Here is a 14,850-nt window from a genome sequence, read left to right on the forward strand (position 1 = left end):
TTATTTGTGTCCTATAGTAGAGTGTTGTTATGGATCTGCGGTGGCATGAAGGTTTGAACAACATCTAGAAAACCTCTTTTCAACCCCAGAATGAAAAACATCTGCAGATTTGAGAAACATCACTGTTTGGTGATTTTTGTTACAGCTCTCATCACAACACATGCTGATGCAGTTCTGCCATATCATTAATTGAAACGTTTGTTAATTGGTGTTCAAGCCCCAAAGGTGCAGAACCCTATTGTGTTTGTGCCGGTTCATTATTATTGTTGTTGTTGTTATTACCATTGTTGTGACTATGTATTGTTCTTATCATTGTTGTCATCATTGTTTTTCTTCCCAGTTGGCTCAAATTGTCATGAGCTGGAATGAGCTAGAATCATGAAACTTTGCCCAGTATCTGGAAATGATGTACAAGACATATGAGCTCAATCAGCCAGATGGTGGCGCTGTAAATAAGGCCAGAAAACGCAATTTTGGAAAGGCCACGCCCCTGACATAGAGAGTTCGATTGACTTCATTGATGGACACTCTTTTGAAAAACACATTTGACATCTCCTCCTAAACCATAGGTCTGATTGCTACCAAACTGTCTGTGGATCATCATTGGACCAATCTTATCAAAAGTTGCATAAGGCTTGTTGATGTCTTGTTTACTTTTCAAGATGTTGACCAAGAAACTTCTCAAAGAGAAGGGCTTAGCAAGAAAATGGCCAAACCTAATAAATCTAGGTACATTTCTTCAGGTCATGTTTGGGAATGGGTCTACCAAAGCACTTTGAGCCCGACCCATAGGGGGCGCCACAAATACCAAAATGGTGTACCTCAAAACCCAGTGGACAGAATAATTTATTTGAAATCATTAAGAGAAACGATTGTCTGGGATTCCTTGAGTGCGATGCGAAGGCAACGGGACTTGCTTGCAGTTCTTGAAGACGTTTCGCCTCTCATTCGAAAGGCTTCTTCAGTTCTACCTGGCTAGTGTGGAGTTCCAGGTATTTATCATTTGGTGAGATCAGCAACAAAAGTTAGTCGTTAACCCTCGTGAACTCCCCCTAGTCAGGTAGAACTGAAGAAGCCTTTCGGATGAGAGACGAAACGTCTTCGAGAACTTCAAGCAAGTCCCGTTGCCTTCGCATAGCACTCAAGGAATCCCAGACCTGGATGACTGAGAATCTTCACAGACAGATTGTCTGGGATAATTGTTTCGCTGCTGATCACTGAGTCACTTTAGCTGTATATTTAACTTTATATTGCAGCATCATTATAAATCAGGGAAAATTTCTGGAAAATCAGTTAATGGTCGTCTGACCTTCCTCCTTCTCCACTCTGCTGTAACAGGAGATCAAAACCATCAAGAAGAAGCTGAGCAACCTTTGCATCGATTTCAACAAGAACCTCAACGAGGACACCACCAGTCTGTCCTTCACCAGAGACGAGCTGGGTGAGTTTGCTGCTCTGTGGACCTTTCAGTCAGTCAGACCTGGTCTTCCTCTGTGTGTATTAAGACTTACTGGTTTCAGGCGGCCTCCCCGAGGACTTCCTGAGCTCTCTGGAGAAAGACGGAGAGAAGCTGAAGGTCACTCTGAAGTATCCTCATTACTTCCCCACCATGAAGAAATGCTTCGTCCCAGAAACCCGCAAAAAGCTGGAAGAGGCCTTCAACTCCCGCTGCAAAGAGGTGAGACAGGGAAACCAATGACGGTTCGCTAACAGATGTTAAGATATTTAAATAGTTATGGTTTACTGGGTTTTCTTCATCAGTCATGACGCTCAGAGGGAAGAACTGAGTGAAATCTCTGAGGCAAAATGTGTTCAGAGCAAAAAGAGGTTGAAATAAAATCCAAACAGACACACAGACCTATAAATAACTCCCAGTGAGTAGTCAGAACATACACGTATAATTAAAAAAATAAAAACATGAGAATATCCAGTGTGGTGCTCAGATTCCAGTGGTACTGTGTACTTTCTACCCTGCAGGTTACTGTCAGGGCTGCTGCTTTACTCTAATCACTGTAAACAGTTGAGACAGTTTGGACGTTATTGCAAATCTCATAGGTGCTGTTGCTCATGTTAGTATGTAATGAAAATGGGAAATATAGTAGAGAGCTACGTGTGAAGTGAGGATTTTCTTTGGCTTACATTTTAAAAAATCATTAAAAAGAAGTCAGGTCAGAAAGAGCAGCAGTGAACTGTAATTATCCTTTAAAGGCCTAAACCTTGCAGAAACACAGTTGTGTTCTTTGTCTTAATGTCCCGTGGGTGTTTTCAGGAGAACTCCAGCATCCTGAAGGAGCTGGTGGAGCTTCGGGCTCAGAAAAGTTCTCTGCTCGGCTTCACCACACACGCCGACTTCGTCCTGGAGATGAACATGGCCAAATCTGGGAAGAAGGTGGCCAGCTTCCTGGGTGAGTCCTGCAGACGGTGAAAACAACATCAACAATATTTTAACCTCCATATTTTAAGGCTTTTTCACAGAATGATAGTTACCACGGGCCTCCCTCAAACTCTGTTTACAACCTCAGACAGTGACGTAACATCCACTAACATCTACCAAAACTCCACATCCTGCTCATATCTGGCTGCAATGCACTTCCCCTGCCTAGTCTGCTGGAAATTAAAAGAATAAGAAGAAGTTAAAACAACACAGACTGGGTCTATTCCTTGGTGTGTTCCAGACAAACCACATTGCCCAAGATGTTTGACACACCCCTAATATATCTCTATGGGCTTTTGAAAATTTTATAGACGTCGTGGAAAAAGCCAGCTTACGTGATTTGTACGACTTGTATTTGTTTGCAAACGAGTACGTCAATATTCAGAATATTTCATAAAATGTCCAAACTTACTGAACAGCAACAAAAAATGATTTCATATAATGAAATCAAAAATACAAACACAAAATGTACGCTTGACACAATTATTGGCACTTTTGGATAAATTTAAATTAGTTCTTCAAACAACGAAACAAATGAGACTCACCTGTGCTTAATTCTCAGTGCTCACATGAATTAACCAATGAATGGTGGTTTTACTGCATTAAAAAGGTTCTGATTGTTTCCAGTTTCTTTTTCACAATGGTGAAGACAAGAGAGCTGTCTGAGAGCATCAGAAAGGCTGTTATCAAAAAACAGAACAATTCCAAAGGCTACAAGGAAATCGCCACAGATCGTGAAATTCCTGTTTCAACAGTTCGTAATGTTATCAAGAAGCTTCGCAGTCGTAAAACTGTTAAGATGCTTCCAGGACGTGGTGATAAAAGAAACTCAGTGAGAGAAGTCTGCAAAGGTTGATGCAGATTCTGGACAAAACACCACGCAGGACATCTGAAGAGCTTCAGGCTGACCTAGATCAATCCGGAGTGGTGGTTTCAGCCCGTACCAGACACCACACTAAACCAAGTTGGGCTCCATGGTCGAAGGCCAAGGAGGACACCACTATTGAAAGAAAGGCACAGAAAGGCAAGTTTAGTGTTTGCAAAAACTTTCATAGATAAAAACCACAGTCTAGTGGGATAATGTTCTATGGACAGATGAAACCAGAGTAGAGCTCTCTGGGAATAAAGTGAATCAGTTTGTTTATAGGCGACGAAATGAAGCCCATAAGGAAAAGAACCTCCTACCTACAGTAAATCATGGAAGAGCTTCTATCGCGATGTGGGACAGCTTTACTGCCTCTGGTACTGGAGGCATTGACGTGTCAAAGAAATGATGAAATCAGAAGATTGCCAAGGCATTTTAGAAAGAAATGTGTTACCCAGTGACAGAAAACTGTGTTTGAGCTGAAGGTCTCAGGTCTTTCAGCAGGACAATGACCCAAAGGACACGTCCAGCAGCCCAAAAGAATGGTTGAAATAGAAAAGATGGACGGTTTTAAACTGGCCAGCAATGAGTCCTGACCTAAATCCCATTGAAAACCTTTGGAGAGAGCTGAAATCTGCCATTGCAAAAAGGACTCCTGCAAACTATAAAGAGCTTTAACACACAGCAGTGGAAGAGCTGCGGAAACTACCAGCAGACGGGTGAGAGAAGCTTCTGGATGGCTACAAGAAACATTTAGAGGCTGTCACGGTTAACAAAGGTTCTGCAACCAAATATTAGTGAAAGGTGCCGATAATTGTTTCAAGGGAACCTTTTGTGTTTGTATCGTTTCACTATTATGCAAGTTTTGTTTTTTATTTTCTTCAGTTCAGTAACCTTGGACATTTTAGTAAAAATATTCTGATTATAAAAAATTCGTTCATTTGCATTCATTTCTGAAGATATTTTAAATTCTGTATTTAAAGTTCAGGGGAGCCAATAGTTTCAACCAGGACCGTACATCTGCCTACACAGATGACGTCAGTTGAGTAGGTGTCCTTCAGTGTGGCCCAGACCACCTCCGAATGTGGTCTCAATGCTTCTTGGGCACATTCAGACCCGTACTTACAGCTGTTCACTGGTGATCAGATCACCTAAGACGCATGTTTACACCCGGTATGGACATGACCAATGTCCGTCCTCTATGTTTAGACAGAGTTATAATCTGTGTTGCTGACACCTGATACGACTTCAAAACAAACCACAGTGGAGTAACTGGTGAAACAAAAAGCTGCTTAGGTTGGAAATTCTGTCACATCATCAAACTCGGCTGCGTGTTTTCATGTAACTTAATCGGCTGCTGTGTGAAAGGTTTGGAAACATTTAGTGTTTCATTTGACAGGTGCTCTGTAGCTTTCCTCCCCTGACTCTTCTCTCGCTCTCTGTTGCCTTTCAGAGGAGCTGGCTTCTAAGCTGAAGCCTCTGGGTGATGAAGAGCGGGCGGTCATCCTCAAACTGAAGGAGAAGGAGTGTGAGAAAAGAGGCCTGCCTTTCAACGGAGAGCTGCACGCCTGGGACACCCGCTACTTCATGACCCAGGTAAGAGCTGCACACCTGGAACACTTGCTACTACAGCCACATTTACCAAGATCGGTTTTTGTAAAGCGAGACGAGATGAAGAAAAAAAGAACATAGCCGGACTCTTCCAGCTGCTCCAGAGTGCTTTTTATTTTATTTTATTTTACTTTACCTTTTTCATTTATTTATGGATCCGCAAGACACAGAGAATCCAAGAGTAACATCAGAATGTTAAAAGCTAAATGGTTGAAAAGCTTAAATGAAATTGAGTTTTTAACGCAGCGACTGTTTTTCCATCCCGAGCTGTACAGGCAGCAGTCTTAATATTCCAAATTCATCACCACCAGCTTGAGTTTCAGGAGGGATGATAAATAAATAATGAATCATTGTATCCTGCATCCTGCGCTTCCTCCCTAAATTTCACTGTCAAACCGAAATAGCAAAGGAAACAGGCGTAATTAAAGTGACACCGTACGTTGGCACAAGAAGTTTCTTATTAAGAACGGCAAAATGCTTTGTCCTGTGAAACAGGAACTTTACTGGTAGTGGGGCTGAATGATTAATGATTTACGCCGGAATCTGGATTTAAAAACAGGACATTTTAATTATAACTTATATAATTTACGAGAGCTGCCTCCAGCGGTGGAGAGCAACGCTTCTTCTCCTCTACTGAGTTAGCATGCTAACCAGCTAGCCCCGGCCCGGCCGGCCGGTCTCGTCACTGTAGTCACTGCATATTTCGAAATTCAATGAGTTTGTCATATTGATTGGTACAAATGAATCTGCAGTTACATACTTTCCTAAACGTGGTGACGGACACTGCAGATCGACAGGACAGCGACTGCTCCGTTGTTTTGCTTAAACGTGTGACGCGCGCCACATAAATGATATTAAAGCTTAAATCAGGCTGTTGTGGAGAAATGTGCCACTGACGACACTGATGGTTTCTAGTCTTAAATCCCTTTCCTCCTCTCTTCTTCCTCTGCTCATTTTTACTTTATTTTGCTTCTTCCTCCTCCTCCTCCTCCTCCTCCCTCCTCGTCTTAAACCACCACTACCAGGTGGAGGAGACTCAGTACGCTGTGGATCAGAACCTGCTGAAGGAGTACTTTCCCATGGAGGTGGTGACTCAGGGTCTGCTGGACATCTACCAGGAGCTGCTCGGTCTGTCCTTCGAGCTGGTGGACGGCGCCACCGTCTGGCATCCCGACGTCACTCTGTACCGTGTGAAGGACCGCAGCAGCGGACAGGCGATCGGCCAGTTCTACCTGGACCTCTACCCCAGGTGAGGGCTCACGCGGTGGTACTGTTATTTAACTACTTTTGTCAGCAGTATTTTTATTGACACGCTCTCTCACGCTCCCTCCTACATCCGGTAAGAGGGAGTGTGTGCCAGTTTTATTGTAGGAATCAAAGTCCAGAGTTTGTTGGGGAACTTCTTCTATTCTGTAGTTTTTTTCTTTTCTTTTTAAAAAAAGTATATTATTTATTGTTTAATTTTAATTTGAATGACAGATTTTGGCTAATTTGAGGCGTCCACACATGGTTTTCATGCACTTCCGTATCATTAGGTACCAAATCGGACATATCGGAGTTTTCAGAGGAATCTGAGTTTCGCAGTCGCAGTTACGACTTAGAAGTTGCTGTGAACGCGGTTCACAAGTCGGAAAACCGGAAATTTACATTTTTAAACTTCAATCTGTGCATGAGTTAGAATGTGTTAATTTGTGAGTCTCAGATGGACCTCGCCACCTGCTTTTTCTTTACGGTGTGTTTGTAAGATAGAATACCGAAATAGAGCTTAACCACAGGTCAAATTAGGTACATTGAGATTTTTTTATTGTATGTCGCACACCTGTAGCTGCACCTTACTGAGCAGTCAGCTGTGTTGTCCTCAGCGTCTTCTCTCATACCTGTCCTGTGCAGGGAGGGGAAGTACGGTCACGCCGCCTGTTTCGGCCTCCAGCCCGGCTGTCTGCTGCCAGACGGCACGCGGCAGATGTCGGTGGCAGCGATGGTGGCCAACTTCAGCAAGCCCACGGCAGACGCGCCGTCTCTCCTGCAGCACGACGAGGTGGAGACGTACTTCCACGAGTTCGGCCACGTCATGCACCAACTCTGCGCTGAGGTCAGTAGATAAATCCGGCTTCAACACTGCTTTGGAGGAGTTTTAAGGAAATCCCTAAAATGTCTAACATGCAGCTACATTTAAAAGATCCAGCAGAACCAGAAAGACTTTTCGGTGTATTTGCTTGGCGAGTAGCTTGTATGAGAACTGGCCACCATGTTTAGGTCTTTATCTTTCAGCCTTTACTCCATCTGTAGGTCAGAGCAGCCGCTTTGGATCTGTCACGAATTAAGGGGTGGAGATCCAGAACATGTCCTAATAATTCAGCACTGTGTTGGACGAGTCAAATAAGTCTGTGTTTGCAGGCGGATTACGCCATGTTCAGCGGGACTCACGTGGAGCGGGACTTTGTGGAGGCTCCGTCTCAGATGCTGGAGAACTGGGTTTGGGAGAAGGAGCCGCTGCAGAGGATGTCCAGACACTACAAGACCGGCAACAACATCCCGGACGAGCTGCTCGACAAACTCATCAAGTCCCGCCTCGCCAACACTGGTACGTGCTACACAGGAAATCCTCGACTGCAGCACTGACAGTGGCTCTATTAAATTCTTAAAATTATTTACATTATTTTAAGTTGACATCATTTGCATGTTGTTCTTTGATATGAGCATGAAGGAATTCACAGTAGTAAGTGATGAAATACTAAATAACAGAAACGAGAATCGTTTGTTTCACTGGTGAATCCTCGTGACGTTCAGCAGTCAGAGTCCGCGGTTCTTTCTCTCAGTTGAAGCAAATTTCTATCCAGTTTTTGTTGAATCTTTGTATCACATATTGCACCAAACCTGGGGGTCGATGCCTCCTCAAGGGGTCACTAAATAAATCTGAAGTATTGCAAGATGTTTGACGGGACAGGAAAACAATTTATGCTACCTTAAAATTTTGCAGAGTGCAGATTTATTTTTTAAGACTTGCTCTTATCTTTGCTTTTATGCTCATGAATTACCGGGTAAGTTTATCTCTTAGGGACTTTAAAAATGGCTCAAATTAAAAAAATCGCTTTTTGGTCAACGTGGTAAAAATATGCAAACGATGAGGATGGATCACAAGAAACAAGTCTTCATTTCAAGTGGTCACAAGCCAAAAAAGTAGAGAACCACTGATATGATGTGGTTTTTAATCTGAGGTTTAAATACTTGTCGTGTGCATTAGGAGAAGACGCGATAAAGACAAGCAACAGATTTTGTAATGATGTGATAATGCCGTCTCATGCACATGTCACAAAAATAACAACGAGCGGACTCTGACATGTCACGGCGGGTGGAGGAATACTGGTGTCTGATGCTGAAGTACAAACACTGTAAAAGGTGGACTTATGTCAGGACATCCGGTCTGGTTTTGTCGTTGACTGTGATCTCTGTGACTCTCCTGCAGGTCTGTTTAACCTGAGGCAGATTGTTCTGGCTAAAGTGGATCAGGCTCTTCACACCAGGAACGGACTCGACGCCGCAGAGGAGTATGGACGCCTCTGTCGAGACGTCCTGGGAATCCCCGCTTCCCCAGGTCACATCTAATTCATTTCAATCTACCAACTGCCAGAACCAGATTGTTTGAGATCAGTGCTTTGCCTTCCTCTGTGGTATTCCAGCCCATACATACACTTTCCTACGCCACCATTACTGAGAGCTGAAACCGTAATGAAGAACACACACAGTTCTGTGCCCCTTGCTGGGTGCGTACCCAGTACCCAGCACTTACCCAGATTACCTTCAAACCTCGTGACGGCTCACAGCAAGTCCGTTTCAATGAGGGGTCTCCTGCACGTTTAATGCAGAAGTCGGCGCTGCTTGTTTACCGGAAGCCTTAAGATTTTGGTGCAGTGGCCAAGTTGCCTGTTTTATGGCTGTTGTGCATTTAAAAAAACTCCATTTGGAGGTAAAAGTTAAATGTCTGGTTAGTGCATTGCGTGCAGAGAGCCTTTGGTGATGGAACTCAAGAGGCTTTACAGTTAGATTACCTGTCGGTAGGCAGAAAAACGCCTTGACACACTTGGCCACCCAGTGCTCTGGCTAAAATGGGTGTAGCATTGTCCTGCTTCATTTCAGTTGCATCAAAACCACTAGAGATGCAGCTGAGAATTCTAGAACTGGTTCAGTAGCATCAGTTTCAGCTGACTCCTTGTCATAAGGCCGTTATTCACTCTCCAGTTTAGAGGTTGCTTTAGGCAGAGGTAGAAATTTCAATTTTGCTGGAGTTTTTAAATCTCAGCCTGGTCTGGACACAGGAACAGGAAGAGTTATTCTATTTCAGAGTCTTTTATTCATAGAGCCCAGGGTTGTTCATTTGGGCCTCACAGTTGTGGAGCTCATATTCTGTACTTTTAATATAGAAGTGATAATTCCAGCCAAAGAGGTGATAATGGGAATTTTCGTAGAAAAGAGAGAAGTATTTTGAATATTTAAACACCCAAGTTTATTTCCAGGAGCCAAGAGTGATGTTCTCTCAGTTAATGAGTTTTCATAGTGATGTTTTATGAAGGGCAGTTTTTAAATTATTTCCAAAGGTCTCTTCTATGTCTGCTGCACTTTGTAAAGTGTTTATATTGAACAGGGACATTTTGGGTTTGGTTGCCCCTGAGATGCACTTCTTTTTATGGACCAAGTCTGGTGTCACGCATGTCCACCATTGGACACACCCCTCACCGCTCTGCCGGTGGGGGAAAGTGATTTGCTTGAAGACACATGACCATATACCAGATTACCCCACTGGTTGATATGTATGCGCTCGTACATTATGGTTCTCTTGTATGTTTTTTTTAACCTTTTTAAAATGTATTTGTTTTGTTAACCATCTTATTTAAATGTTCTTTGGGTTGGAATGTTTGATGACCCCAATGAAGGCCACAAGCCAAAATGCTTAAAGCTGCTCTTTATGAAGCAGGTGTTGGCAGTTTTTGGTAGTTTTGAAACAAGACTAGGTTCGTCGAACTTAATGCCGTTACCCTGCGCTGCTGTGCACAAACCGCAGCTAGAAAGTCATCCGACCACATTTGGTTGAATCGGTTGCTCCTCAGCTGATGATTCAAATGACTGATCTCTAGGTTACGGCTCTACTCTGAAGACCGTCGTACTCAGTTCTGAGTCCATCTCATCAAAAGGAAAAGGACGCCACCGAGTGGAACAGTACAGAACTACATCGAAACCGCAGCCGGACTTTTAAAACACACTCTCTGTTCGGTTCAGTGGTTGAACAGCATCACGTTTTACTGACATTTTGGTCTGAAACACTTCACCAAGGCACACGTACAGTGTATGATTAAATTCCAACTAAATAAAAGTAATATGCCTTTATAGATTTTAAAAAAGTGCCGGACAGAAAGTGATCATACATCAAAATAACAAAAAAGATAAAAAATTCAAGTTTCTGTGACATTTGGGTTGTAAATCCTGTTGATGAAACTGTTTCTTCAGGAGAGTTTTAGGTTGATTTACTCTGCGCTGCAGCTTTGAACGGCCACTTTACTGTAGTTTTGGACAGTGGCATCAGTAGCGGTGGTAAAACCCTGACCTGTGTCCATGAAAATAACTGAACTCTATATGAAAGCATAGCTCCAGAGCTCTCTCTGACCTTTGACCTTTCCTTTGTGTCTTGCAGGAACCAACATGCCGGCGACCTTCGGACACCTGGCTGGCGGTTACGATGCTCAGTACTACGGTTACCTGTGGAGCGAGGTCTTCTCCATGGACATGTTCTACACTCGCTTCAAACAGGAGGGAATCATGAACCCCAAGGTCAGATCTGAGAACACCGCTGTGCAGAAATCCAGTCGTCGTGGCGGCAAAATAAGAAGATACTGTAAAAAGAAAAAACAGACGTGTTGAAGTTGGTCTGTAAATAATTACAGAAAAAAACAGGCAACAAATAATATAAACTGAACAAAACAGAGATACGTGTAAAGAAAACACTACGTTGGGTGACTTGACAGCTTATATGCAGGATTCGAGAATTACAACAGTAGTACATAGGGATGGTTGCCGATAGCTGGTTCCATGTTGGTAGATTACTCAGATTCGTTAAGCTCGGATCCAATCGGATCGTTCATTCACCTTCTCAATTCAGTCTCCGTTGCCTCTCTGAAACCACAGACATCGGCAAGAAGAAAAACTGTGACCAATAAACACAGTCAACAGAACCTCTGCAAAATGCAGTGTTTGTAGAAGGAACGACGAGTCCTTCGTTTAATGGTTCATCTACCGTCCAACATGTTAAAGCAAGAACTCTTCTTGAAGGACGAGTGCTCAGCCTCAGCCTGCAATGCAAAACTGTTTTGCGATTCATACGAATTTCATGCTCTTTTCTTTAAAGGAAATACTAACTTCTGTCGACTATGAGTAAATCACAACCCCAGATAGCAAACCCCACTTAGAGACCCCTCCAGTGAAGAGCAACTAAAACACCATTTTAAAACTCTTCTTTCAGACACTGAGCTTCAACTGCAGCCTAATGATCAGTAACAGCAGCAGCCGAGGTCATGAATTAATATAGAATTATATTCATTTCTAAGATACTCAGTGTCACTAAGACCACACTTTGTCCTGCTGCCAGCAGGGGGAGCTGTGGCCCCTCTTGTCCCAAATGACCCGTGGCCTCTGCATGTCATAGCAACATTATGTGCTACTGTAGGCGTCTTGATTTGATCACCAGTTAGTGGCGTTTTTCTGTCCCACAAAGCCGCGTTTGGGACTGTCTGATCCACTGGAGACAGACCCGGATCGTTCCCATAGAAAAGCTCAGTGAAGCAGCGGAGTGCTGCTGTTTAACGGAGGTGAGGAGGTGACATGTTCGATTACAGTTGACTCGGTTAAGTGGTGGTGTCGGCAGCCCTGGAGCAGCTGAACAAAGTCATGGGTTTAGCTCGAGATGAACTAGTTTTAGCACAGCAGTTGCCGTCGATGGGACTTTCATCCTCAGAATCAAACTTTGGTTTTGAAGCTCAGCAGCTGAAGCAAAGACAAGGAGCTACTTTTTAATGCCAAATATGCAGTTGTTTAGCCTAGCTTAGCACAAAGACTGGAAGCGGGCGGAAACTGAGACAGTAGGGTCAGGACAGAGAGCCGTAGTCCTCAGGACTCCTTCTGAATGGGGCTAAAACAACAAAGTGTTGTAAGTTTTAAAATAGGTTGGTGGTTCCCTCCCTTTCCGCTTCGTAGCCAATAGGTGACTGTCGAGGGTAAGAAGTGTCCGGCGGTTCACACTCATTTTTCTGACCGTTATGAGTGCACAGTACCCATAGTGCACTGCGTGTCGCCATAACTGTCAGCGTGAACGTAGTAAAAATGGTGAGTGTAAGTACGGAAGAACGCTAGATGGAAACGGGCGCTAAACCTGGGGCAGACGCCCTTATTGTTAACGCCGCCTGAAGGTGTACATGAATACGACCCCTGGATTTTAGAATAGAAGTTGACTGACTGAGTTTCTGTCTCCTGATTGGTCCTCCAGGTGGGTCTGGACTACAGGAAGTTCATCCTGCGCCCCGGCGGCTCTGAAGACGCCTCCGAGATGCTGAGGAAGTTCCTTGGACGGGAACCCAAACAGGAGGCCTTCCTGCTGAGCAAAGGACTGACGGTGGACCTGGACACTGGCACACCGTGTCCCTGCTGACCAATCAGAGCAGCCGGCTCCACTCCCCAGCACTGGCCCACAGAGAACAAAGGACTGTGGAGGTTTTCTAGAAAAAATAGTAAAATGTTAGCCAACATGTAAAAAAACAACCCGTAAATAAAATAATTTGAGGTGATTTATGTGTCTGAATACCTGTCGTTACACAAAACACAAATCTACAAACAGTGATTGGACAATAGTCCTCACAGGTCTGAACATTTGTTCCTGACCCAAATCTGACGCAGACCGGTTTATTCTTACTTTTCCCGTTTAATTTGGTGAGGGTACAGGAAACATGAGACTGAATGCCCTCATACAAGTAACATAGACTCCGGAAATGAATATCAACAAACAGCCTCTTAAAAGAAGAAAAGACAAAACGGAACAAGGTAAAAGCAATTTAGCATCAGCTGCCACGTGAAACCAAACTTGGACCCTGATTTATACAATGTATAGCACAGTTGTCTACTGCTGCTGAATTTACAGATGAGTTAATGATGTAACATCCCCAGAGAGCTGCAGGTCAACGGCTCTGCTTTAAAAAACAGCCTGAAGCTAAAACTGCAGAACAAACAGATTCAGCGGAGAGAGAGAGAGAGAGAGCAGGTTTAACCTGATCAAAAGCAATCCGTGTGTAGCTGCTTCTGTTCGGGGTTTCGCCCCAGGAAAGGACTTCTACGGTGTTTCTGTGTGTTTGAGTCCGCTGCTTTGTAGACTCTCACTGAGACTCAACATTTAGACCAAACCTCCACCGACCCCTGAGAAAAATATCTGCCTTTTAACTTCCACTTTCCTCTACATAGTTCATAACTCTATGTTGGTCACTGAGCAGCACTGAAATGTTGAAAATACTGACCGGGTGACGGGAAATGTCAGCAGCTTACAAAGAGGGCAAAAGTGATGTCAAGCAGGTGTAATGTAACAAAATGTACTGAGACTTATCCTATCCTCCATGAAAGGACTTCTTCCTCAGCAGCAGACAGCTCAGTGTAGCTGTGAGTACGGAACAAATGCTGCGCCAACTTAGACTTTTCGTTGTTCATATTAGATTTTGATGGAAGAAACATTAGTCCTTGGCCGTCAGATCAAATCCGTCAGGACAGCTGTTGAAAGTGGCCTGAATAATAACTGGAGAAATTACGCACCAGAGTCTTGTTAAAATGATGTCAAATCTGTTTTATAAACCTCCATAATCTTGAATGGTGTTTCCCAAAAGCATTGTCACTTCTTTCTAAGATCGATTATTATTGGGAAACGGCTCAGATGCAACCAAAATGCCACGAGGCACGACAAATAATATAACTACACAAAACCAGATTAGTAAATGGATTGAATATGATGTGCTACACACAGGCTGGATGTATCGTTTGGCAGAATGATGTTTAAGGATTGCTGGTAATGAGGTGAAATTTCAGTGTGAAAACTGCAGAAAGAGACTCACCCTCTGGCTATAATCCTTCTTAAAAATAGGATTTACTGTTATCTTGTAAGTACACTCTGGATCTGTAATTTTAATCCCCTTTACTGTTATTAATCGTGTACTTATTAATAGTAAGTGAACCCATTGTACTATAAACCCATTTATTAATATCTGCCAGCGAAGAGTGTTTCATCTGAACCGTGCGGACAGAAATGACCTGTAACTGATGGACGATGTTCGAGGTGTTTTTCCTTTCGTCTCGAGGTTTTGTAACTGTCTCTGTGCAAAAGCTCCAGGTGCAGCAGATGTCCTGCAGCTCTGCGGTAGCGTTGTTATCCTCATTAGCCTCCGCCTTCGGTGTAATTAGCAGTGAGCTCTAGCTGCGAGCTGCCCGCCCCCTCCCCCACGGGGGCCCCTGCCCGCTCCCACCGGCCCTGCTCGGTAAACGCTCAGGTGAGTTTAACACCGAGCAGGTGAACTGAGCTGGTTCAGTGGGTGCGGTTTACAGTCCAACTGGGAACGTTGGTCCTGAAACCCACAGAGAACAAAGAAAGAGGATTTATTTAAAGGGACATTATGAAAGAAAAGTTTTTATTCATGTAAATAAATCACGAACCTCAGCAGCCCTATATAGGCTAGTGAGTACATTGTCCTTTTCTCTTGCGTCATACACAACAAAACAAAAGGTTAATGCTAATTTAACCTGTCAGAATGAAATCACCCTTTGCTCTATAGGTCAGTTATTAGCCATCCCCTATATGCGGACATATTGTGAATGCTAAATTGACATGGAAGCTAACTGTAGGGTAACTGAATAGTCTGTAGTT

At 43.6% G+C, this 14,850-nt stretch overlaps 1 protein-coding gene across 1 annotated transcript in view; it reads left to right on the top strand.

The window, feature by feature from the left end:
- thop1 (thimet oligopeptidase 1) overlaps positions 1-12,739 on the top strand; it is a 20,912-nt gene extending 8,173 nt beyond the window's left edge. Inside the window, exons 5-14 of the mRNA XM_040128988.1 lie at positions 1,339-1,441; positions 1,521-1,678; positions 2,270-2,405; positions 4,753-4,895; positions 5,936-6,159; positions 6,801-7,002; positions 7,308-7,494; positions 8,377-8,505; positions 10,597-10,733; positions 12,442-12,739. Coding sequence (XP_039984922.1) covers positions 1,339-1,441; positions 1,521-1,678; positions 2,270-2,405; positions 4,753-4,895; positions 5,936-6,159; positions 6,801-7,002; positions 7,308-7,494; positions 8,377-8,505; positions 10,597-10,733; positions 12,442-12,603 — 1,581 coding nt within the window. The 3' untranslated portion in view covers positions 12,604-12,739. The remainder of the gene's footprint in view (positions 1-1,338; positions 1,442-1,520; positions 1,679-2,269; positions 2,406-4,752; positions 4,896-5,935; positions 6,160-6,800; positions 7,003-7,307; positions 7,495-8,376; positions 8,506-10,596; positions 10,734-12,441) is intronic.
- The last annotated feature ends 2,111 nt before the right edge of the window (positions 12,740-14,850 follow it).

This window comes from Xiphias gladius, chromosome 6 (assembly GCF_016859285.1).
Source record: "Xiphias gladius isolate SHS-SW01 ecotype Sanya breed wild chromosome 6, ASM1685928v1, whole genome shotgun sequence".
NCBI lineage: Eukaryota > Metazoa > Chordata > Actinopteri > Istiophoriformes > Xiphiidae > Xiphias > Xiphias gladius.